Source organism: Artemia franciscana, chromosome 6 (genome assembly GCF_032884065.1).
Source record: "Artemia franciscana chromosome 6, ASM3288406v1, whole genome shotgun sequence".
NCBI lineage: Eukaryota > Metazoa > Arthropoda > Branchiopoda > Anostraca > Artemiidae > Artemia > Artemia franciscana.
Genome location: NC_088868.1, coordinates 34,682,896 through 34,706,982, shown reverse-complemented (window position 1 = coordinate 34,706,982; position 24,087 = coordinate 34,682,896). Strand labels below are relative to the sequence as shown.

The following is a 24,087-nucleotide window of genomic DNA, read 5'->3' as shown; positions in this document are numbered from 1 at the left end:
CTTTGGGCCTAGAATCATCAAAGCTTTCAATCCGGCCTGGTTGTTGGTTGCTGCGGTCAAGAGCAGAATAATGTTCCTTCCAGTCAAAATTTTCGACCAAATATTACAAAATAAGTTTTGGAGTCAAGGTCAGTAGGCGTTTATTCCATACTGAACTTGAATTTGGTTTTCTGAAGGAGAGGAAGGTGTAGCCTCGGAATTGAGCTTTACAACCGCAATTTATTGGTGTTAAGTCTTGTTTGCTGGATGAAGTATTTACAGATTTATTTTTGCATCCTAAAGATCTGACAAACACTAAAAAGATTGTAACAAACATATTTGTGACAAATGTATTTAAGTCATCTTTTAATATATACGAAGGCCTATCCAGGGGGAGGGGGGCGATAAGGGGGTTTGACCCCCCCACTCCCCCAAAAAAATAAAATAGAAAAAAAATGCGAGACAAAAAAAATGTAACGAATACGAATATAAACAAATTTTCATTCGCTTCTTAAGTTTTTTGTAAAGCCCTCCCCTTTAAAAACTGAAATCGTGGATACGCCCCTGATATGGTTCAAACCCCCTAGCTCCCCCCAAAAAAAAACTGACACGTAAAAATGTAACGAATCTGAATATAAAAAAAATTATGCACTTCTTAAATTTTTTATAAATACCCCCCCACCCTAAAAAATGAAATCGTTGATATGGCCCCTTACTTTTTGCACATACTGATTTCAATTGACCGATAACAATGCATATTTCCGAAGCCTAAATTCCGACCAAGCAATTTTCAGATGTGCCCTTAATTAGATCCACGGTTATTAAGAGGTGTTCACTTGAAAATTTGCCGTGAGCAGACCCACGACGCAATTAAGCATCTGGAGTCCCTTCTCTTCCCACTTTATGTATCTTTCATTCTTAAGACCTGTCAGGCTTTGTCTCGTGCTGCTTGTTATGCGCTTCAGACAGAAGACTCGTTAAGAAGGCATTTTATCTCTTGGCCATCTTTCTCTGCATTCTGACAGTTTCTTGGTCCTCCGGTCGTTACTGGAACTAATGCAATTTGTCCTTATGTATTTATTGCCGTTTTTATTCGATAATTTGAATGATCTATCAATGCTTCCACTTTAACTTTACCCCTTAAAGTAAATAACTGGGGCCTATATATATATGTGTGTGTCAAGTGGTTCTGCAGGGGCTTGAAGGGCAATGTTCAGTATGGAAGGGCTACGGCTACGGTGTGAGTTTGGAATGATTAAAAAGGGGACGGGGGGTCGATAATAAGAATACTGCGTAAGTTTTATGAAATTCTGTAAAAATACAAGATTTCACGGGGAACAGCCTCTGAGCCGTCCCCCCTTTTCCTACATACATCTGTTTTCACGGAGGACCATTTCTGCAATTGCCACTGTCCGATATATTATGTTTGGAAAGAGGGGTGAAAGGGGAATCGAATAGTATTTCACTTTTACTGTTACTATAGCTTGTTTAAGTGTGGAATAATTGAGCCCGAACGTTATATTACTCCAAGTTTTGTTCTGTGAAGGGTCTAGTTTACATAACTTAAGGTGATTTGAGGGGGACTGGAAATAAAAAGGGGTAAAGAGTTAAGCTATTCATATACCAAGGTAGGGAAGAATGTTGGTCAGCAGCGTCTATATTGGAGCAGGAGGAGAGGACTTGCCCTCTCATTGATTTTGAAAAATATTTTTTTTTTTTTTGGTATTTCCATTGAAAATGCTTTTTTGAGTAATAATATTGAAATACTGGTAAAACGTTTATATTCCCCCCTTCTTGATTTTGAAAAATTAGTGATACCCCCACTCCCTACATTTTGTCAGTTGATACCACTGAGTGGGAGCAGATGTGTTGGTCCCAAGTGGCTGGGGCTGCAATGAGCTATTGTTAAGAGAAGAAGTATTACTAACTTAATCCCAGATGATAATTTATACGCCTATTACATTATCAAAAGTGGGTGTTTTAGTATTTTTCCCAAAATTAAGGGGCTTATGACTATTCTCTTCTTGCTCACTTCTATAACGTTTCTTCTTAATTTTGAATATGTTTTTACCTTACTTTCTCCTTTCGTTGCTACAGTTTATCCGAAGCTGTGGAATTTTAAAATGTATTATTTTCCAAATACGCCGTGAGTTATTTCTCAATTTTTACGGTTTCTGGTAGAAGTTTACTGGGATAGAGTAACTCCCTTTAAAAGGCACGTAGGGGCTACTCCCTTTAGATTAAAAAAAATAATTTTTGAATTTTAATTAGGAAAAAAGTTACCCCCTTCTAGATTATAATAATAGCTTTTTTGTATCTCCAGCAAGGCCGTATCCAGGAGGGGGTATTTTAATCCCCCCCTTCAGGAATGTTTGTCCGACTCGTAAAAATTGTAACAAAAATGAATATAAGCACATTTTGAAGTATTTTTAAAAATTGTATCCCCCCCCCCAAAAAAAGAATATTTTGTAAAACCACCACCATCCAAAAAAAAATCCGGATACGGCTTTCATCTCCAGTAAAACAGTCGATCAAACGTACCCGCTACATTTTCGAGAACTGGCATCACTGCTCAAACTATCTTGTTTTTGCTTAAATATCAAACAGTTCGTGGTAACGAACTGTAGTAAGGAGCGACCCGGCTCAATAGTAACCAAAACTCTAAAAAATTGAATTTTGATATCAATAGCTACATCAAAAGAATCGCATTTTAATGCTGATTTTAAATATATAAGTTTCATCAAGTTTAGTCTTACCCATCAAAAGTTACGAGCCAGAGAAAATTTGCCTTATTTAGGAAAATAGGGGGAAACACCCCCTAAAAGTCGTAGGATCTTAACGAAAATGACACCATCAGATTCAGCGTATCAGAGAACCCTACTGTAGAAGTTTCAAGCTCCTATCTACAAAAATGTGGAATTTTGTATTTTTTGCCAGAAGACAAATCATGGGTGCGTGTTTATTTGTTTTTTTGTTTTTTTTCCCAGGGGTCATCGTATCGACCAAGTGGTTCTAGAATGTCGCAAGAGGGCTCATTCTAACGGAAATGAAAAGTTCTAGTGCCCTTTTTAAGTGACCAAAAAAATTGGAGGGATCTAGGCCCCCTCCCACGGTCATTTTTTTCCCAAAGTCAACGGATCAAAATTTTGAGATAGCCATTTTGTTCAGCATAGTCAAAAACCATAATAACTATGTCTTTGAGAATGACTTACTCCCCCACAATCCCTGGGGGAGGGGCTGCAAGTTACAAACTTTGACCAGTGTTTACATGTGGTAATGGTTATTGGGAAGTGTACAGACGTTTTCAGGGGGATTTTATTTTGTTTAGGGGTGGGGCTGAGGAGACGGGGCTATGTTGGAGGATCTTTCCTTGGAGGAATCTGTCATTGGGGAAGAAAAATTCAATGACAAGGTCGCAGGATTCTCTAGCATTACTATAAGAAAACAATGAAAAATAAACATGAAAACGTTTTTCAAATGAAAGGAAGAAGTAGCATTGAAACTTAAAACGGACAGAGATTATTACGCATATGAGGGGTTCTAAAAATACTTTAGCATAAAGAGCGAGGTATTTAGGAGGAGATAAATACCTTGCTCTTTATGCTAAAGTATTTTTAGTAATTTCAACTATTTATTCTACGGCCTTTCTGATTCAGGGGTCATTCTTAAAGAATTGGGACAAAACTTACGATTTAGTGTAAAGAGCGAGGTATTAACGAGGGTACAAACCCCCTCGTATACATAATAAAAATATAAGGTTATGAAAGTTTGTTACGTAAGTTAATTCTAAGTTACGTATATTTTTTACTAATAAAAACGTTCGTTAAAAATTAAAAGCTCTAGTTGCCTTTTTAAGTAACCGAAAAATTGGAGGGCAACTAGGCCTCCTTCTCCACCCCTTATTTCTCAAAATCGTCTGATCAAAACTAAGAGAAAGCCATTTAACCAAAAATAGAATTAATATACAAATTTTATTTTAATAATTTATGTGCGGAGAGCCAAAACCAAACATGCATTAATTCAAAAACGTTCAGAAATTAAATAAAAAAAACTAATTTTTTTAGCTGAAAGTAAGGAGCGACATTAAAACTTAAAACGAACAGAAATTACTCCGTATATCAAATGAGTTGTCCCCTCCGCAATCCCTCGCTCTTTACGCTAAAGTTTGACTCTTTGCCACAATTCTGCTTTTTAAAACAATTAAAAGCTTTAGCGTAAAGAGCGAGGAATTGCGGAGGGGACAACTCATTTCATATACAGAGTAATTTCTGTTCGTTTTAAGTTTTAATGTCGCTCCTTACTTTCAGCTAAAAAAATTAGTTTTTTTATTTAATTGCTAAAAAAAATAACGATCAGCACAAGACTGATATGCACCAATTAGTCAATTTTGAAAAAAAATGGAGCAAAACAAACAAAAAGAAGGGATAGTTAAGTTTGAGATTGTAGCTATGGGCAATTACCAACATAATAGCACTAGATTTTTTGTATTTATTTTTTTTAACTAAGGGGAAACGAGTTGTCAGTTCATAAGAAGGTAGGAGTGAGAACACAAAGCTATTTTTTAAATCTGGGAGGGGGCAATTTGTTGTTTTTTCTAATGAAAATGCCAAATAATCTATTCTTACAGAATTCAAGGGCAATTCCTCTTTTCCCCTACCATCACCCCCAGGGAAAATAGGAACACACTAAAATTTTCCCAGATACTCCATTTCATTCACGGATGAAATATTCAAAAAAATGCTCCAAGCTCCTCTGCATATTTTACGAAAAATACATACTGCGAATTCAAGAATTGCTAAATAGAACTAACGAGATTGCTACGAACGTCAAATTTGGTGCCAAAAGGCTGCAATAATGCCGTAGAAACACTTATATTTCAGTTTTGTTTCAATTATCCAATATGTTTTAAAGCAGCGCTTTGTACCTCATGTTTACTTAAATTTGAAAACTGTTTACACTGCCAATCTGAACAAAAATACTGTATAGTATCATCGATTGGAAAGGAGATTATCCCCTATATCTCGAAAAGATCCTTTCTGTTGGCTAGTGCACTTCATTTTTGGTACTTTTACAAAAAATGAAAAAATTGGCCCTCTCTAAATTTTTTGAAATACATGTTCCCCCTCCCCCTACTTTCATTAACGAAGGTCGTCGTGCTTATAATTATAATTAGCAAGATACATGTCATACGGGGGGACAAGCTAGACAAAGCATCAAAACTTTGCTTTACACTTGCTTTTGAGGATTTTAATGGATGTAGAGGAAGGTTAGATACGGATTTAATGTTTAGGAGGGAGGGAAACAATAAAAATTTTGCTCTCAATCAGTATTATTTGCCCCTCCGACCCTTAAATTAATAAGATTTTCGACCTTCTAGGGGGAATGTTCCATCCCCCGGAGGCGAAGATCAAAACCTTGCTTTATACTTGGTTTTCAGTTGAAACAAGTACACTAATTCCTATAATTTTCCAAGCAATATCACATTTTGTTTCAAAGCTTTATATTTTTGGTTAGTTTAGCTTATGGCAAAATATCCTTGGATATTTTGCAAATGCCTGCAATAGTCTCAAATCCCAATAGAGATTGAGTAAACCTCACCTGGTAGTAATTTTTGTGGGTTTTGAGAAGGTAGAGCTAGGTATTGGCACCAATTCAATGAAATACAGGAGGGTAGCCTATCCAGAGTATTTTAAAAAAATATACCAAACATGTTTTTTCTTAATTCCAGGAAAGGACAATTATCCTTCCCCATTTTTCACACATGAAGATTAGCTTTTGTTCAGTGTTGAAAACCATAGTTCTCCAAATGAAATCCCCCCTCCTTAATATGCAAATATAATCCCTGAGTTATTTGCAATAATTTTTCGTTATTTCAGCAAACTGCTATTTCAGTTTAAAAAAAAAAGAGTGAGTTACATATAATTCATTGCATATATGGAGCTCTCGATTTATATTTGTATATTAGGGGGTGGGGTGAGCTAAATAATTTCCAGCACAAATGAATGTATTGTTTGGATTCAGGATAGAATTCTGATACTAAAGTTATGTCTTTATTCGACTGTTTTATTTGTGAGTTAATCAGAAAATATAACGCTTATTTTCAAACTCTTGCTAAATATCCTGAATTTTACTCCCCAGCAAAATATATTTCAAGCATATATGGTTGACAAGGGGGTCCTTTCTATGTTTCAGTGATGCAGAGAGGCTTATATTTTCTTCCAAAATTCTTTGTTCATGATACATCCCTATTTAATGTTTCAAAATACAATGGAAATAAGAAACTAATGGCAATTTTAAAAGTATTTCCGCTCAGAACATAACAGATTCTCATGGCAATTTCACAACTCCACACTTAGCAATAATTATTTTCCGCCACACAAGAAGATACCACCATCGTACATAATACAAACCAGATGCTTAAAATTTAACCGTTCTGATTGGTTTATTTTAGCTCCGCCTTCTACAGTATTGCCACCTTCTTCGCCATTACGAGACAAAAACTGTTAGCATTCTATTTTCAGGCTTTGTGTGAAAAGGTTGTTAATTCTGTATTTACCTGGGTTATGTTGTGTCAGTTGAGGACTTTATCAAATATGTCAGAAAAATTGAAAACTGACTTTTCTATTGCTGCAATTATTGGAAATGATGTACCAGCTGAAAAGAGAAAACCTGAAGCATATGATCTAAACGGTAAGTCCTTCTTTTACTCAAGTATGAATATTATGGCTTTTATTCAAGAGACAAGCTTATGGCTTACTCCGTTTTTGTTTTAAAATAAATACAAATTATTTTTTAGCTTGACCTTTTTTCGTTAAAAATCAGTGTGAGACAAACAGGCAAAATTATCTAGTCGGCATTACAATCCAGGATTCGTCAGGTATAATAAATGCAGGTATGTATGGCTTCGGCTGCCCTCCCCTCAAACTTTTGAATATCTGGACATTTCTTATGCAAAGTATCAGATATTTTCTACTGCTCATCCCAGTCCCCTAAAAAAAACGCATGTTTACTATAGAAAATAAGTGGTGACCCCAAGGGAAGTAGATAATCAGGAAGAAACTCTGGTTTCAGACTTATGAAAGGGTCTTTCATATTAATTAATTGATTTCAATTAGATAAAAGAACCAGCATATTACAATTAATAATAAGTTAATTGGGCTTTACTCAGTAATGATTATCGATGTAACAGATATTTAATTGGTCAGACTTGCTACAATTCGTGTGTCAGATAGTCATCAGAGAAATACTTTTGTTGGGCTGTAAAATCCCAGGCCTTTTCTAGCATATGCTGGATAGTAGAGGCAGGGACGTGCGTTTCCCCTTTGCTTATCAGCGATTGAGTCATGAATCCAAGAGTTAGTATTTTTTACCAAAGAGCAATTTATATCAATCAATCAGTTTCAATCAGATAAATGAATGAGCGTAGGCATATATTAATCAATTAAAATAGGTTAATGATGCTTTATTGATTTGATGATTCAACTGTAATGTAGTATATTATTATTTTATGCTAAAATTGCCAGTCAAGCAGTGCCGTATCCAGGATTTGTTTTATCCGGGAAAGACGAATAAATAGCCCAATTTGAATGAATTTGCTTTAGACCAACTCTTTTCTTTTTATTATTCTAACGGCAAAAAAAGCAGCTGAAATATATACATCCCCCTCCCTTAGTATATTTCATAAAATGCATGCTTTCCTTTTACGTATTATCTATTCGCAAATATTTCTTTCATTACTGCAAATATTAAATTTCATGTAATTTGCACAAAGTATTTTTGCGAATGGCTACTTCTTCTTTTCGATAATCAAAGTCCAATTTTGTCGGTACTTCGGCTTAGCAAACTTGATTATCCAGCAAAAAGAATAGAGACCGGATATATGGTAGTTTTGCTATGTATTCGATTCCAAAAATATGATACCAGTTAACGACGAAAATATGATACCAGTTAACGAATAGAGTGATTCACCCTAAGGTCTGAATTTGCACGGTTTTGCTCCAAATTACCGTACACTTATCCTGAGATCTATCTCGTTTAGAGTTTGGATGCCCCCCCCATCCTGAAATTTAATCTTGTACTTTGCCGTTTCAGAAGAAAATTCTGTGAATCATTTGGTTACCGTCGGATCCAATTTGTAAAGCGTTAAAATATATTTTCTCTCTATATAATTAAAACTTGATAATTTTATTAATGTTATGTATTTTCGAAGCCAATTAGGTATTCTTTTTTTAGACATTACTGCCGTTCTATGACGAATATATAAATTTTCAATTGTGAATAAATCCATTTAATCCATTTTTATCACTGTCCAAATAAGTGGATTTATCCCCATTTGAAAATTTATTTGTTTCTTATGTATTGTATATTATTTATATTCATTTTTGCTTGCACTGGAAATGTCACTGGTGGTCTTTCAGGAAAAGGGGTAAAATGCGCAAATGTATACCCAAAATGGCTGCAAAGCGAATGAACTCTTTCGGTATTAATCAGTGGAGGCAATTCACAGTAATCGTATTTATCATGAATTTAGGGGTTAGTTTTGTTCAATAATATATAAAAAAAACCGTTTTTCGATGAAAATATAAAAAAAGCATTTTTCAAAATCTAAGATGGGAAACAAAAGCCCCGACTGACTGATGTCCCTACTGGGGAGTCCCTACTCCCCGACTGATGTCACTGATATTTATGCAATGTGTTTTATTTTATATTTCTAAGAATGTGTGTTTATTTGCACATTCCTAGAATCCCCCCCCCAAAAAAAAAACACGAAAAATAACCCTGTCTCCATGTATCTTGTGTGTCTTTTCGTATGCCTCTTGCTAGCACTAGGATGAGATTCAATTGTTTTGTTCTGGGGGATAACTTCTGATGTATTTTCAAAATATGTGGGAAACACTCCATTTTAATACGTTTTCCTAAGAATAGAGATGAGATTTGTAGAGTGCCAATGCCACTGCTTGATTTCTTGGAATAATATATACGTATACAGATGTTTCCCCCTTAGGGGGATTTGGTGATAAAAGGGAAATTTTTTTATTTGGTTGACGGCCAAAACACAAAAAAGGGAATTTTTCAGTCCGCTATCTTTCAATTATTCTAGGGACGAGTATCAGGGGCTCTCAATACCATGTATCCTTGTCCCATGTGAACGGAGAACCTACTCTGTTTATTTTCTTTCAAATATTTTTTTTTTTATTCTAGAGCATAAATCAAAGCGCCTAAAGTCAAGCCCTCCACCTAGCCCCAGGAGTTCACGATCTGTAACCCCAAGCTCCCTGAGTGAACGCACAATATCTCCAGTACCGTCGGAAGATGAAAACAAATCAAAAACACCAGTCAAATCCCTACTGGTCGGAGAATGTACGTGCGAGGACTTGAACTCAGTTGAATGCCACTTGGAAACTCATGAACTATGGGAAAAATTTAATGAGCTTGGAACAGAAATGATCATTACCAAGACCGGAAGGTATGTCATTTTTCGTAGCAGTATTTGGAATGTTATTATCTGTTTGACTCAGAACACACCAGGGGAGGCCCTGAAACCCCAAATGTTTCAAAATTTCTTGGCTTTCTCTCTTGACTTTCAAATTATCAAATAATATTTTTTATGATATGAATCCCGCCTCTTTTTCTCCTTAGACGATTTCTACGTACGGGCCTGGCTTGATAAAATCCTGGTGATCTTAGAAATCTTAAACTTTTGTTATAAGTGGTTCAAATTTCTGAAATGAATTTCTTCATGACTCTCAAGGGATAACCTCCCTTCTGAAGTTTTTCCACAATTTAACTGATCCTCTAGACATTTTTGGATAAATATTGCTGCCTGAATATTCATAGTGAATGTATTCAAAAGAACAAAATCTCAACTCTTATAGAGATAATATTCACCACGTGTACAAAACTGACAGGGTTAACACGTCAAAGCATTCTTGTTCCTACCTTTAGTAGCAGTGGCTCGTATGCAGAAAGGAATTCAGGCCCCCTTCTTTTAGATATCGAGTTATGTTTGGATTTGTTCCACAATTGGCTATACTACTTATATTTTTTGGCTCTTATTTAGTTAATTGAGCCCCCTCCCGATGAAAATGAATTTCTGCTTAAGTATCAAGTGAAAAGTTTAATTTGACGGTTTAGAAATGTATAATATTGACCATGCCGTAGGGGCCCTGACATACAACACGGAATTTATTATGCGGAAATAAAATAAAAACGAGTTATAATGAAAAACTGATCTAAGGACTTATTTTAAAAATTGTTGTGTATTGTTTATCTACTATTGTTTTATTATTAATATTTAGAAAGTTACCAAAATACCTAGTCTAAAAGGTGAAGAAAAATTGCTCTTTCGTATCATCATTCTGTCAGTTTTAACATAATCCAAATAAATCGTGTCGTTCTCTTAGCAGGATGAGCGCAAAAAAAGGCATTTGTCTCGTCTAGTGTCTCTAGCTACCCACAAATAGAAAGCTTAGTTATATTGATTTGTTACTACCCCTGTTAATACTAACAACTCAAGGCAGTACCAAGCCAGATGAGGCCAGCACAATTGTGTATGATCCTCCGCCATCCCAATTTTATAAAAATTTTCCTCTTTATCCTCCCCCAAGAAGTTCTAGTCTTCTTCAGATATTTTCTTAGTATTTAAATACTGTCGATGATCTGAATAAAATGTATAACATTTGGATTTTTTTGTGGGTTAAGGAGCCTGGAAAGGTGAGTTACTTATTGTTTTTATTTTATTTTTGAGGGTAGTTTGAAATAGAAAATTAAAGATTTGGGTTTAAATATATATATGTGAAATATTAGTTCAGGTATTATTAATCTAATTTATGCGTTAAGTGTTTCCTGACCATATTGAATTTTCTCTGCCGTGAATTTTATATGTTCTGTAAATATGACATTAATAATAAAACTCTGAACCCCTTACAGCCTCTTTCTACCCGTTTGGGAAGAGGCCAAACGGCCTCTTCCTTTCCCATGTTGATATGTTATATCATGATAAAGATCTTTTCGAGCATCTATTATAGAAAACAAAAATATGATTTTATATCGTTATTTGTTTTTACTTCAATGTTTAGGGAGGGGGCTAGAAAATAAGTGAATATTATGACGCTTACCTGGATAGGGCTAGCAGAAAGAATCATGAGCAGAAAAAGTCTTTTCTACGTGCAAGTCTGTCTAGAAGACTTAGAGTTCAACACTTTCCAATGAATTTTTGCTTCTTAAGATAAACTTTACCCATTTATTTCTATCATCCCCCCAGTCGACTCTATCCTTTATTATCCATGCATTTGCAGCCATTATTAATATTACAAATTTCTAGGAGGATGTTCCCCACCGTTCGGGTAGCTTTTACCGGCCCAGGCATGAAATCCAGTGAAAGATATGCTGTGTTACTAGACGTTGCACCGTCAGATAATAAAAGATACAGGTACGCCTACCATAGATCTTCATGGCTCATTGCTGGAAAGGCCGATCCTCCGGTGCGACAAAAACTATACTCTCACCCCGATTGTCCGATGACAGGAGATCAGCTGAGAAAGCAGATTATATCATTTGAGAAAGTTAAACTGACTAACAATGATCTCGATAAAGTCGGCCATGTAAGTAAATTTATTTCTTTTCTCTTATATGTAAAACTTCGGTTAAGCCTTTTATCAGTGATGCCAATTCATTGAAATTTAGGAGGAGGGTTCGATTTCTCTTTAATGAAACAATATTTTTCAAATTGTAAGGGTTGGTAGTTGCCCCTTGATGTCAAAAGACGAATTTCATGCAAAGAAAATTATTGTCAGTTAGGTAAACAATATGCCGATTGGTGAGTTTCCAGAAGTTACCTGGCTTCCTTTTGATTTATTTATTATTGTTTCAAAACTCAATAAAGGATTTTAGTTCCTATACAATCCATCAAGCTCAAAACGCAATTGCTCACTTCGTTTTTATTTTATTCAGTATTAGCTTACTCTTTTCAGCTATTTGCACTCATTAGGATACCTAGTTTTTCGGCTGTTTTTAATGTTGTTAATGGTATTATCATTCTCTCTTGTAATCATGGGGGCGAAATTCAAGGATTTGGGATGATGGCCACTTTCAACTTTCATTCCCTAGGAGTTTAAAACAAGGGTGAAGAAGATATTATAGATTTTTTAAGGTTAGTTTTGAGTTTGGATAACCATAAGTCAAGCAATATGTTGTATGAAAAATGTGGTCGAATTCCTTTCTAGGATTATAATAAAGTTTCAAGATTGTTAGGTCTTGTTCCACATATGATGGACGATAGAATAACAAATATTGTACTTTAAAAAAAGAAAAATTAATTTGTTTTGTTTCTAATCTTCTGACTTTTGGATCCTCTCTAAAAACGTTTGTAAAGTTTTTAAAATTTCAAATAATTTTGATTCATTCTTAAATTCTAGTAACCATTATAACTGATTATATATTCTTCACTATTTCTAAATAAAAATGTTTCTAAAGAATATTTGCCCTTCGTTGTCTTGTGCTCCTTCTTTCAACTTATAAATCTGCTTGAAGAATTAGTATTTCATCTTAAAAGTAAAAATTTATAATATACAAAGGTACCTTAGATTCATAATTCTTTTTAAGTTCATGAACATTCAGAGCCTTTTATAATTACAGTGAATTTAGCAGTAGCAGTTTCACTGTGAATTTACTAATTTAGGGGAAGTGGATGGTACTCAATCATCCATGTCGAATTTGCGTGACATCGACCGCATAATCATCCATCAAGTATTTGACATCAACCCACCAAGACACTATGCAAAGTATTCGCGTCAATCGAAACCCTGTGTGTGAACGCGGTCTTAGTGCTGTCAAAACGAAACGTTTGTAGCGTTTATCATAAACTGTCAAACTGGTCCTTTGTCAAAGCATCGGCTTTTAACAATTGTACTAAAGTAGCATCACAGTTGAATACAAATAGAAGTGGAAATCTACTGGTGGGGTCTTAAACTGCTTCTAACAATCAATATTTTACTCAAAATTTTAATGAATTTTAAAAACTTTTATGCTTCCACTGAACCTTGCAATATCCACCCGTGGGCTCAAACCAGCTCGAATTGATACTTGCTTTAAATATTTTTGAAATAATGATTTACCTTGTTTGTAGATGATGATTATGATGATAAAATGAAATCTACCGTTTGAATATCCTGATCGAGATTGACTCATATTGATTTTAATGACTAATGTAATAAGATGCATAGTTGATAGATTGAATTGGTAATAAATCATTAAATTTAGTGCTTTATTTTGATTGACGTGTGTTTAGGAGTTGAGTGTTAAGTCAGTGGTAGCAGACTACATGATGTTGTATTTGTGTTTTTTAAACCCTCTTCTGATCCTAATGTTAATATTTTTGGGGTTTGTTCGGTTATCCCTTCTCTATACCATGCTGTGTCATTTGGAGGGAATGTATTTATTTTAAGTTTTTGTTAAGAATTGATGTTAAATATTACTAAATATGCTTTGATTTGACCTTGTAGAGTTTGCCGTATACTTACTATGCCTGTGTGTAGGAAATAGTCAGGGAATTCCTTCTTTCCATATTTTTTCATTACCGAAAAGGCTAGTTGTTCAATGGCACTAAATTGAAGAGGAAGGAGGTCATGTTCAATTCGGAAAAGTAGACCGACGGTTTTGAGGGGTGTTTCACTGAAAAATACTTTCTATATTATTTTCAATGATGAAATTAAAAAATGGCTAATTCACACCCCCTCTCACTACCCCCTCTAAAACTAATTTTTAGACACTTGTTTTGGCGATCAAGCCCATACTTAACTTAACTAAATTGTTGTCGACGATCAATAGTATATTTCGGCTAAATTAAAAATATCAATTTTAGTATAAACATATAATTAAAGTAATTCCATAATATATTGTATAACAGTATACAACCCATTTTTTCTAATGTTTTTTTTTTTTGCACAGAGTATGCTTAACTACATTTGTGTCGATCCAATCAGAAGAATTCAGATAATAGAACCAAAAGTAAATTGGTTGATTTAAACTAATTAATAATATATTATAGCCACACTGAAATCATACATGAACACTCAAATCATACTGAACATATATCATACATCCAGGATTGGGCCTTTCGAACTTCTTGTATTTTCTTTTATCTTTAAGTAAGTCTTTGTGTTGAAAGATATCTCTTCCTTGCAACGTATGTGTAATAGGTTCCAATAATAGTGTCAATAAGATGCAATTTAAACATTTTTGTTGGAAAATCTTTCTCTCCGTAAAAAAATATGTGGGCAGTATGTTTGATATGTTGAATAATATGTTTCATATGTTCAATAGGACTTATCATTTTTCTCGAACTCATTTCTTTTATAGATTGTTTTAAATTCAATGCATCGATATCAGCCTCGTGTGCATCTGGTCAAGCTGAAACACGGTCAGACGCATCCACCAACTGCACTAGAAGGGGAAGATTATCGAACCTACCTTTTTCCCGAGACAACTTTTACCGCTGTCACTGCCTATCAGAACCAGCTTGTAAGTTTTTATTTTACAATTACAACACACAATATGCAGCAACACCAATCTCTCTGAAGCCAACACTACTGCATACGCTCCTCCTCCACCTAATCTGTTCAAATCTTCATTCTTTATCCGCTCCTATGAAGTTCTAACTCTCGTTAAATCATTTCTCATGACTTTTTCCTACTGGGACTACCTGGTTTTCGTTGGGTCCTAGGCGTATGACCAGAAGCAACATTTTTTGGAATTCTGCCATCCTTCATTTTGAAAAGTCGACTAAGCTATCCATTTTCTTTCATTATAGCCGAAGAATGTGGTATCAAACTTCATTTTCGTAGCCTAGTACTTATTTTTACCATATTACTTATAAAAAAAGGCAGCTAGTTGTCTTGCTTGAAAAAAGCAGGGTATCTTTCTTAAAAGAAAACAACTTGCTTACCATAGGCGTAAAACTCTAAAATAAAATTTTTTGGTGATACAATACAGTTTGTCAAATTAAGTTTTGCCCATTCAGCGCAAAAATTCCATATAGGTAGGCTGACATTCCTAGATTACTTCCTTGCTACCTTTTCATAGGCTAAGTTACCATCTCAAGTCTTTCCGACTCGTGAGGGAATTGTTAGAGACCTACTCTGCCTTGTAGTAGCTTGAAGGTTTTGTAAAATCATTGCAAAACGATTAAAATAATTAAGCAAGGCAAAGGGGCTGTTTTCAGCTGTTGGAAAAAAATGGAAAAATAAAGCAGGTATTTTAGCAAAGACGATACCCTTAAAGATAGGACCTATTTATTGCTATAGGAGCTATTTATATAACTTTTCCCCCTCCTTTTCAAGTGCTGAAGATGCCTTGGCATCTAAAATAACTGCTTTTCCTTTTCCTTTTTACTTGCTGAAGATCACCCTCGCATGCTTTTTAATTTGGTTTTTGTTTTCTTCACTTTTGTCGAACGTCGTCTATAACCCATGCGATCTCAGGACGCGTTTACTGGAAGTTTAGGGATAATTTGAGAGCTTTCATCGTCTCTAAAGGTTTTTTAACCCTGAATGGTGTGATGACTATTAGCTGGTATACGTAAATAGCTTAACCTTATATAAAAACAGCCCCTTTCCAATGATACATCTCTATTTATAAAAACTGTTATTCCACAATTATTTTTTTTTAGGATGAGGGGTGTTTGCAAAAAAACTTAAAAGCGCATCTTAAATTTTTTTATATGCATTTTGTTAATTTTTTCGATTCGGATTTTTGTTTTTTTGGGGGAGGGGGTACAAAGTCCTAGATTCGACCTTGGGCCATGAGAAGGACAGTATACGGTATAGAGTGCAAGACACGTATAGATTTTTATATTTTGAATTCCATGCGTAATTTCTAGTTGCAATACATGGGTAGCGTCTGAATTTTTTTTTCTAACTTATGATTCGACTTTGCAGCGAACTTTCTTTTTATTTAAGGGTAGCCTATCATTCGCTATGTTTTTAATCGTTTAATAGTTTAATTATCATTTTGCAATTCTCGTGTTCGAAAATAACTGTCTGAATATTTTTTTTTTTTCTAATATCAGAGGCCAATTACACATTTTGAATTAAAACATAGCTTTGGGTTTTCATTTAATTCTTTTCATTGTGAAATATCAACAAAAAGATTGGCATAAAACAAGCAGGTTCATACAAGCACTATTTACCTTTTTATTCCACTATTTTATTTATTATATCATTAATTTTTATTCGTTTATGTGTAAAATACGGGAAACCAATTTCATCAGGTATATTATGTGAATTCTCTAATGTAATTAACACAACTCATCCTGATGTTCATAACTGTATTTAAATTTAGTTTTGATTTTGATTTTAAATCCTGTCATCGTCATAAAAAAAAAATCATGGCATTTGGCGAGATACAGTTTGATATATGAGCTATTTACCTTATTTTTGTGTCACATTCGTGACTTCTTATATACATCATTCTGTTATGTTTCTCGCCCATAAATTAGGCATAGTGTCATAAATTATTAGGAGTGTTTCTCTCTAGTAATCATGGATATAGATGTTTAACAATGGGTACCAGCGGGGGGTGGAGGATTTTTGGATAGTGTCAAATTTGTATGGATGATAAAGCGAAAATGAGGCGCTGTATCTTTGTCAGCCAGTTGGAAAACTCAAAATGTGCGTTTTTAGGCCCCGAATTTTTAAGATCCAGTAAGAAGCCTTTTAAATAAATAAGGAGGAGCTAGCCTCCTAACTTGGTAGCCTTTGTTGGCGTGGTTATAATCAAATTTTTTTAAGGTGAGGGGTGGAGAAAAAAACATCTTTTGTGTACCATTTAAAGAAATTTTTCTGTTATATTATGTTATGCTCTCTGTTGTGTTTTCTCGTCCAAAATTAGGCAAACATATAGTGTTATAGATAATTACAAATGCGTCTGCCTAGTAATCATTGATACAGCTGTTTAACAATGGGTATAAGTTGGGGTGAAGGGTTTTCGAAGTATTTTAAATTTGCATTGAGAATATGGCAAAAATATGATTTTTGTCTTGCTTCAAAGCAGTCAGAATCGAAAATATTTTCAGGCCTAAGATTACAATATGTTGCCTTACGTGATATCACTATTTCCCAAGCCAAAAACTTATATGGCAATCGTCCAAAAATATTTACACTTGTCATATATTTTGTTTCATAAATAAGTGAATGTTCTCAAAATTACTCTAATAAGCTTTATCTGCAGATAAGGATAAAGGATTTAATTTCTTTTCTTGAGTATCTTGAGGTATACATTTCGGCTGCGGTATTTCACACCTTTTGTCTACATTAGATTTTTATGGCTCATAGAGAAAGTTCTAGCTTTGTTTCTGTCTTTAAAGCAGTTTGAATATTCGAAATTGCCTTGCATTATATCATCAATTCAAAAATAAAAGGGCCCTGGGCCGCATCGATGACTTTGTTTGGGGGGTGTTTTACACAAGAATTTTCAGGGGGTACACACGAAAAGCTAAAAAACGCACACATTTGTTTATACCCATTTTTGTTACTTTTTTACGAGTCAGATAAATATTTTGCAGGGGCAGGGTTCTAGAAGGCAAAAAACCTGGGGGACGAATGCCCCTTTCCTCAATCGGCACCCTGGATGTAATGCACTATGAACAGAAATTTGGGAACGTTTTTTAAGAACTAAATAAAATGAAACGATGTGACGCAATTTTTTCTATTGGGGGGCGACAATAGTAAAAACAAATGATAGTTAGATATAAGAAGTGGAAGCACCCCGGGGTCCGGTAGGGTCTGCACAAATAATAGGTGAAGGAAACTCAACTATTGTTTTTATTATTTTAAAAGAGCAAAAATTCTTCCTTGTTAGACTAGGTCGAGCCTAGTCTCCCCTCTTCCCTTGTTAGTCCCTTATTTCACTCTTTATATTTAACAAAAGTCAACAATAAATAATACTTTTTTTATATTCTAGATCACAAAACTCAAGATAGACAGCAATCCGTTCGCTAAGGGCTTTAGAGACTCCACCCGACTCTCGGAATATGACAGGTAAGACTTCCAAGCTTCTTTATTTTGAGTGCCTTTCCATTTTGAGAGCCCACTTAAAGGCACTGATGAATACAAGGTGCTTTTGACCTTTTCAATAATGGAGGCTCTTTACTTTCTCAGACTTTTTGTGACGGTTTTCGGTATCATGTAATATGATAGAAGAGGGAATGGTGTTATAGCAACCGGCACTTTAGACCAGTTTGATAATTGATAACGTTCGTTGTCGTCAGGTGTTTGGTCTTGTTCCCTGGTAAACTTTTAAAAATTAAATCTTGGGTAGCCTATAACGGAAGCTCCTGATTTCTGAGCTTTTTCAGTAGATTTCTTAAGTTCAATTAAAGTTCATTTAAGTTCAATTTAAGTTCATTAAAGTTCAATTAAGTTTCTATTTTCAGTAGATTTCTACTGAAAATAAAAAAATAAAGTAGATTTCTACTGAAAATTAAAGTTCATTAAAGTTCAATTTAAGTTCAATTAAGTTCAATTAGGTTTCTATTTTCAGTAGATTTCTTAAGAATAATACTAGAAGTAGTAAGGGACACATTTTTGTTTATACAGTTGAACCAAAGTATGTCTAATCGCATTGAAATTTTATAGTTTAATTTTATGATCTATATTATTAACTTTACCTCTACATTTCGAATTAATTGTGGTAAAAAATTAAATATAACGATTTTTTGTGCCTTTTATACTTGTCAAATTCTCTAAATATCGAAGTTTTGAATAAAAACTTTTGTATGACTGACAGTATCTTAAATAGCAAACTGCACGAAATATGTGGATCAGTCCAACTTTCTATAGCTATAATGAGAGAAAGGTTGAGATGGCTAGGATGCGTTCTGTGGATGAAGGATGAAACACTCCCTAAGATTGTCCTTGTCGGCCAACCGTCTAGGGCCAAACAAAAAATCGCTTCGTCCCCGGATGAGAATGGAAGATTTCGTAAGGAAAGATTTAAGGGAAATGGGAACCTCTTGGGAGAGAGTGAAAAGGGAGGCTTATGTGCTTGTTTGATTTGATGGGTAAGACTAAACTTGATGAAACTTATATATTTAAAAACAGCATTAGAATGCGATTCTTTTATTGTAACTGTTAGTATCAAATTTTTGTTTTTAGAGTTTCGGTTACTATTGAGCCGGGTCGCTCCTTAGGCCTACTACAGTTTGTTACCACAAACTGTTTGATTAATGTTTAAAAATGTCACTAACGACTGTTCGATTGTTATTGAAAAAAATAAATAGATAAAACTATTGTGTTTTAATAGATAAGAAAAATTTACTGCTTATTTTTATTGGATAAGAAATATTATTAGTGTTTCAAGTATATGCTTGCTGTAGTTATTTTTTTTGTGAAATCAAGGTTTTAAAATAATGTTCCTTGAGGCATGAAAAATGCAGTATTTTTTATTATTTCGGTTTTGAACTGTTTCTATTTCGTTGAGAGGAGTGATAATTTTTTTTAGAGATCTGATTATTTATTTTTGAATCCAATATCCTAATGCAGTTTCAAAATAACGATAAATTTTATAACAGATTTACTCCAATTTTTATCTCCTGAACTAATTGCCAACACACTTCAAGCTTGTTTTTTGTTACACCCTTAGGTAGTTACCTGTGACAGTACGTGTGGGCTGCAAAGACAATTTTTCACAATTGTCTTCAGCTGATCATTGTCTCTGTTTTATGATAACAAGCCTGTAAATATCCTGGACGAAAAGGGATGTAAAAGCCATTAAATACGACGTATTTATTTGAAAACATTTACTGATGTCTCGATAGATCGTACGTGGATGTTCAAGCGGTTCATAAAACTTGTTTTATTGTCCAAGTTAGGGGCTTTGTTGACACGAATGGCCAGAATTTGACAAAATTCCTTTTAAGTGTATTATTCAATTTGCCTTCTTTGATATTTTATGGGAAGTATATCTGACAAGGGAGTTTAAACCTTTTTTGCAGTTGTGTAATATCTTCATCGTGTTTGACATTCATTTCAAGTTCCATAAATCGCTTAAACTGTTTGAACATGCATAAAATTGGCATTATTTCCAAATTCCAAGCTTACTTAGAGCACTAAGGACATAAAGATCTATTTTGCCCCTCCCCCTGGACCCAGTTTAGGTATATTCATTTTTGAAAACAGTTTTTTTTAATGTGCACATGACTTTGTAACTTTCCAGTTAACAAACTCAAATAATTTCATTCTCACTCTCCTTGGTCTTTAAGAATTAATTATTTATCCGAGGATCTCCCACTCTACAAAATCTGATCACTCTACAAATCGTTTTACGCATAATGCTTCTCACCACGTATAATTCACTTCAATCACCCCATCACCTGGTGTACACAACTTGTGGAAGTGGGCGACCTCATAGGCTCTTCATCTTGTTATCTGGGATGGACCAGAGGATCTACAGATTTGCCTGACGACAATGGGGATAGAGAGCTTGGTCTCAAAAGAGATAGAGACCCTCCGCCCCCTGTAAATTCTTTGAAACTTAGTAATATCAAAGCAAATGTAAAAATGTATTTTTGGGCTTAACAGTTTCCACGAAGACTAAATTCAACTCGACTGGTTATTCCATGTGAAATCTTCAGCCAGTAAAAGAAAGCGAGACTCTCTGCCTCCCCACGGAAAACTAAAACTCCTTTAATCCTCATCTGAAGTTTAAACCGAGTTCACCTGAACCTTGATTAGGGTTTAAGGGTGTCCCAAAGGGGTGGTTTCCATTGCAGCTTTGTGTGGAATTGTATTTATCTTTCATGTTCAGTTTATTGAAGTGGTCAATTGTGTACATTAATTAGTTTATTTCTCTTAGGGATGCCATTGAAATAGATTCTCATTATCTGCGGAACCCTGCGCTACGCCTGCACCCTGATCCAGAAATTGATGCTATTTTAACAGAACGAGCAAGAGCTGCTAGTCTAAGCACTATGTTTTTTCAAGGAAGGCCTGAAGCTCATGCTGCACAACTGCTAGCCATAAGGAATCAGCAGATTTTGGCTCAGTGGTCTGCAATTCAAGGCCTGTCATCGTTTTCGAATTCAATGACGAATCCCGTCTTAAGGCCTCAGTATGATCCTCGCCTCTTAAGTATTGTAATGGGTACAAATCCAAGCATGTATGTAGATTCAAAGCCAAAAATTTGATTGTTTATTTGTTTTTTTGTTTGTTTGTTTTTTATCACGGAATATGAATACGATTAAATCACGTTTTATGAAAATTTAGCTGAATGTAGGATATTTATAGGAATCTAGAATTAGAGAGACTACTGAAAGCTGTTTAGAATTAGGAAAATTATGAATTAGAAAGTCTACTGAAAGCTGTTTGTCTAAATATGTTTTTCGAAGAAAATGCGAGAAAGGAATTGCCCGAGAAGAGCTATTCTAAAACACTATATTAAATTACTTGAAATGGCTGTAGTAGAGAGTACTACATTACTAGGAAATACCTAGTAGAGAGTGAATCAAGGCTACCAGAAGTTTAGCCAAGGTAACCAAAAGTTAAAAAATGTTTGTTTTTTTTTTAACTGCGTTGAGATAAAAATTTGCTGTTTGATGCTGATTCATGAATAGTTACTATTATTTGGGCTCATCTTAAAACGAATTTATGGGAATTTCGAAAAAGAGATTGAGACTCGTCGAAAATCACACATTATTGAAATGAAAAGCGTACAACTGGAATCACTATGGCTGAAAACCCTACTCTGCAGGTTTTCAGTCCCCGATTTTAAAAACCTGAGAAAATCATGTTTTAGGCTGTGTGTCACTGATGTTTGTCATTTATTTATTTATTTTTTCCATCGCTAGTGGGGCACTGAAGCATGGAGAGACCTTTTTAAGGGCTCATTGGAAAGCTAATACTCATATGTAAGTATTTTTTAAAGCGTTGTCTTAACAGTACTAAAATGAAATAACTGCACTGAAACATGCAAACACGTTAAAACAAACTGTTAAGTGAGAAAGAACAAAAATTTGAAGCTGATTCAGGAACGGTAGCTACTATTTCGATTAATCTTAGTCGTAAAAACTTAAAGAAAAAATGATTTTTTTTTCTTTTTTAAATTTCGGATAAAGGCCTGAAAGCGCTCGAAAGTGGTGTCAGATTAAAAACGATGCACCATTGGAATCACCATGGCCGAAAAACCCCTTATAGGAGAGTCACAGTCTCCCATCCTGAGCCACAAGAAAAATAACTTTTTATAACAAGAAGTAGGCACGTGTCTCCCTTTTTTTTTTCTTTTGCCGCTAGTGGGGCACTGAAACATCATAGAGAGGTGTTTCAGAGCTCATTTGACAGTTAATCTCTGTGTTTAGTATTTTTAAGTAACAAAAGACAATGCTTAATTACATTGATGAAGGTGAAACAAATTAGGAATTCTCCTTTGTTAAGTATAGAGCTTAATGCATCGGAAGGTGACGGCAGAATCAAGCACTTTTAGGACACATAAGCGTGGATCCTTTTATTTTACTTAAATATAAATGGATGTTTTTTTTGGCGTTTATTGTCGGCATCAGGTTGTCCGTGACATTAAATGGAATGAGTGCAGCGTTGCCAACTTTTTGAAATAAACTGTACCGGTCTTCTTACTAAAACTGTACCACAAGAAATTAATCTGATTAGCATGTTAAAAATTCGCGGCAATCAGAAGAAAATTTTCGATAAACTAAAACTTGAACAGATATCTGAGTCAGAAAAGAACAAGTACAACCTGAAAATTTGTATTGCACAAAAAAAATCTCCAACTGTACCACATTATACCAAAACGGTACAATTTCAACGCATTGGTAATGTCGAAAGAGTCAGTTTCACATATATCTTTTTAAACTTTTTGATTAGTTAGAAAGAGAAGCGAATTCTGGCGAACTTGCATTTCAACTAATACAGAATGTCGGTTTTCGGTTATTAAATACCTGAGAATCCCTGAGAAATGAAAAATCTGTCGATCTTCCTCATAATTTTTTTTTACACTTGCTTTTGGGATATGTAATTCACCATTGCCCTCTCTTACTACCCCTACTATCACCAGTACTAAGCTGGTAGCTGGGGTACCTAAATTTAAATGAAATTATCTAGGTTTTTGAACGTAAACATAGCTACTATTTTCGCAATCGAGGTTTACAATAAAATGAATGGAAAAAGTGTGAGAAGGGCTCAATAAGAAACAAGCTCCTGAATATTTTTATTTTATCCTAAGCATCAATAACAGAAGATACTTTTTCGTTTACTACTGGTGCAAAACACCAAGTGCAGCCTCAAATATTGCTTGGAGGAATAAACTCACTTAAGAAAATGTTTTCACTTTTAGCTTATTGTTTACTTATTATATTTACTTATTTTACTTATTTACTCATTTATTTATTTACTTATTTATTTATTATAAATTTACTTATTTTACAAATTTACTTATTTTGTTAAACATTGTCTATTTCTATTTCATAGTAAGGTTTTGCTCCTTGATGAAAATCAATATACCCTGTTAACGAGGACTATACCAGACAAGGTGCTTCTCAATTATATATTCGATTCTATGTATTAAGAAAAGAGTCTTGTATAAGTATTCAAAGCTGTTTTACAAAATTCACCACAATGTACACGATATACAATTCACCATTGCCCTCTCTGACTACCCCTACTATCACCAGTACTAAGCCGGCAGCTGGGGTACAAGTATTCAAAGCTGTTTTACGAAATAGCCAAAATTTTCTTTTTAAAATGAATAGTCAAGTCAGATGGTCAGTCAGTAGTTTGTATCTGACCAAGGACATTAAAAATGACTCTGATGAATTGGCTTAGTGGAAAGAATTAAGAAAATCGGGAACTCAATTTTTAATCAATTAAGTAAAAAACAAGTTTTTTTTAACTGAAAGTAAGGAGCATCATTAAAACTTAAAACGAACAGAAATTACCCCGTATATGAAAGGGGCTGTTCCCTCTTCAACGCCCTGCTCTTTACGCTAAATTTTTTACTGTTTTAAAAATTAGAGTTAAGAGAAAGATTCAAACTTTAGCGTATAGAGCAGGGCTTTGAAGAGGGAACAACCCCTTTTTTGCCGTAGCAAAAAAACATGTTTTT

The 24,087-nt window shown here is 34.4% G+C and overlaps 1 protein-coding gene across 1 annotated transcript; it reads left to right on the top strand.

Moving 5' to 3' along the window:
• The first annotated feature begins 6,493 nt into the window (after positions 1-6,493).
• Positions 6,494-21,234, top strand: LOC136028349 (T-box protein H15-like). The gene is made up of 6 exons (XM_065706135.1): positions 6,494-6,669; positions 9,181-9,445; positions 11,303-11,582; positions 14,338-14,499; positions 17,938-18,014; positions 20,830-21,234. The coding sequence occupies exons 1-6, from the start codon at positions 6,543-6,545 to the stop codon at positions 21,158-21,160; spliced, it is 1,242 nt and encodes a 413-aa protein (XP_065562207.1). The 5' UTR covers positions 6,494-6,542; the 3' UTR covers positions 21,161-21,234.
• Positions 21,235-24,087: the final 2,853 nt, after the last annotated feature.

Bases quoted from the DNA above. Each gene is read 5' to 3' on its own strand.
- LOC136028349 (XM_065706135.1), top strand. From the start codon at position 6,543: ATGTTGTGTCAGTTGAGGACTTTATCAAATATGTCAGAAAAATTGAAA. The intron at 11,583-14,337 runs GTAAGTAAATTT...TTTCTTTTATAG, and splicing joins ATCTCGATAAAGTCGGCCAT to ATTGTTTTAAATTCAATGCA. The intron at 18,015-20,829 runs GTAAGACTTCCA...TATTTCTCTTAG, and splicing joins CGACTCTCGGAATATGACAG to GGATGCCATTGAAATAGATT.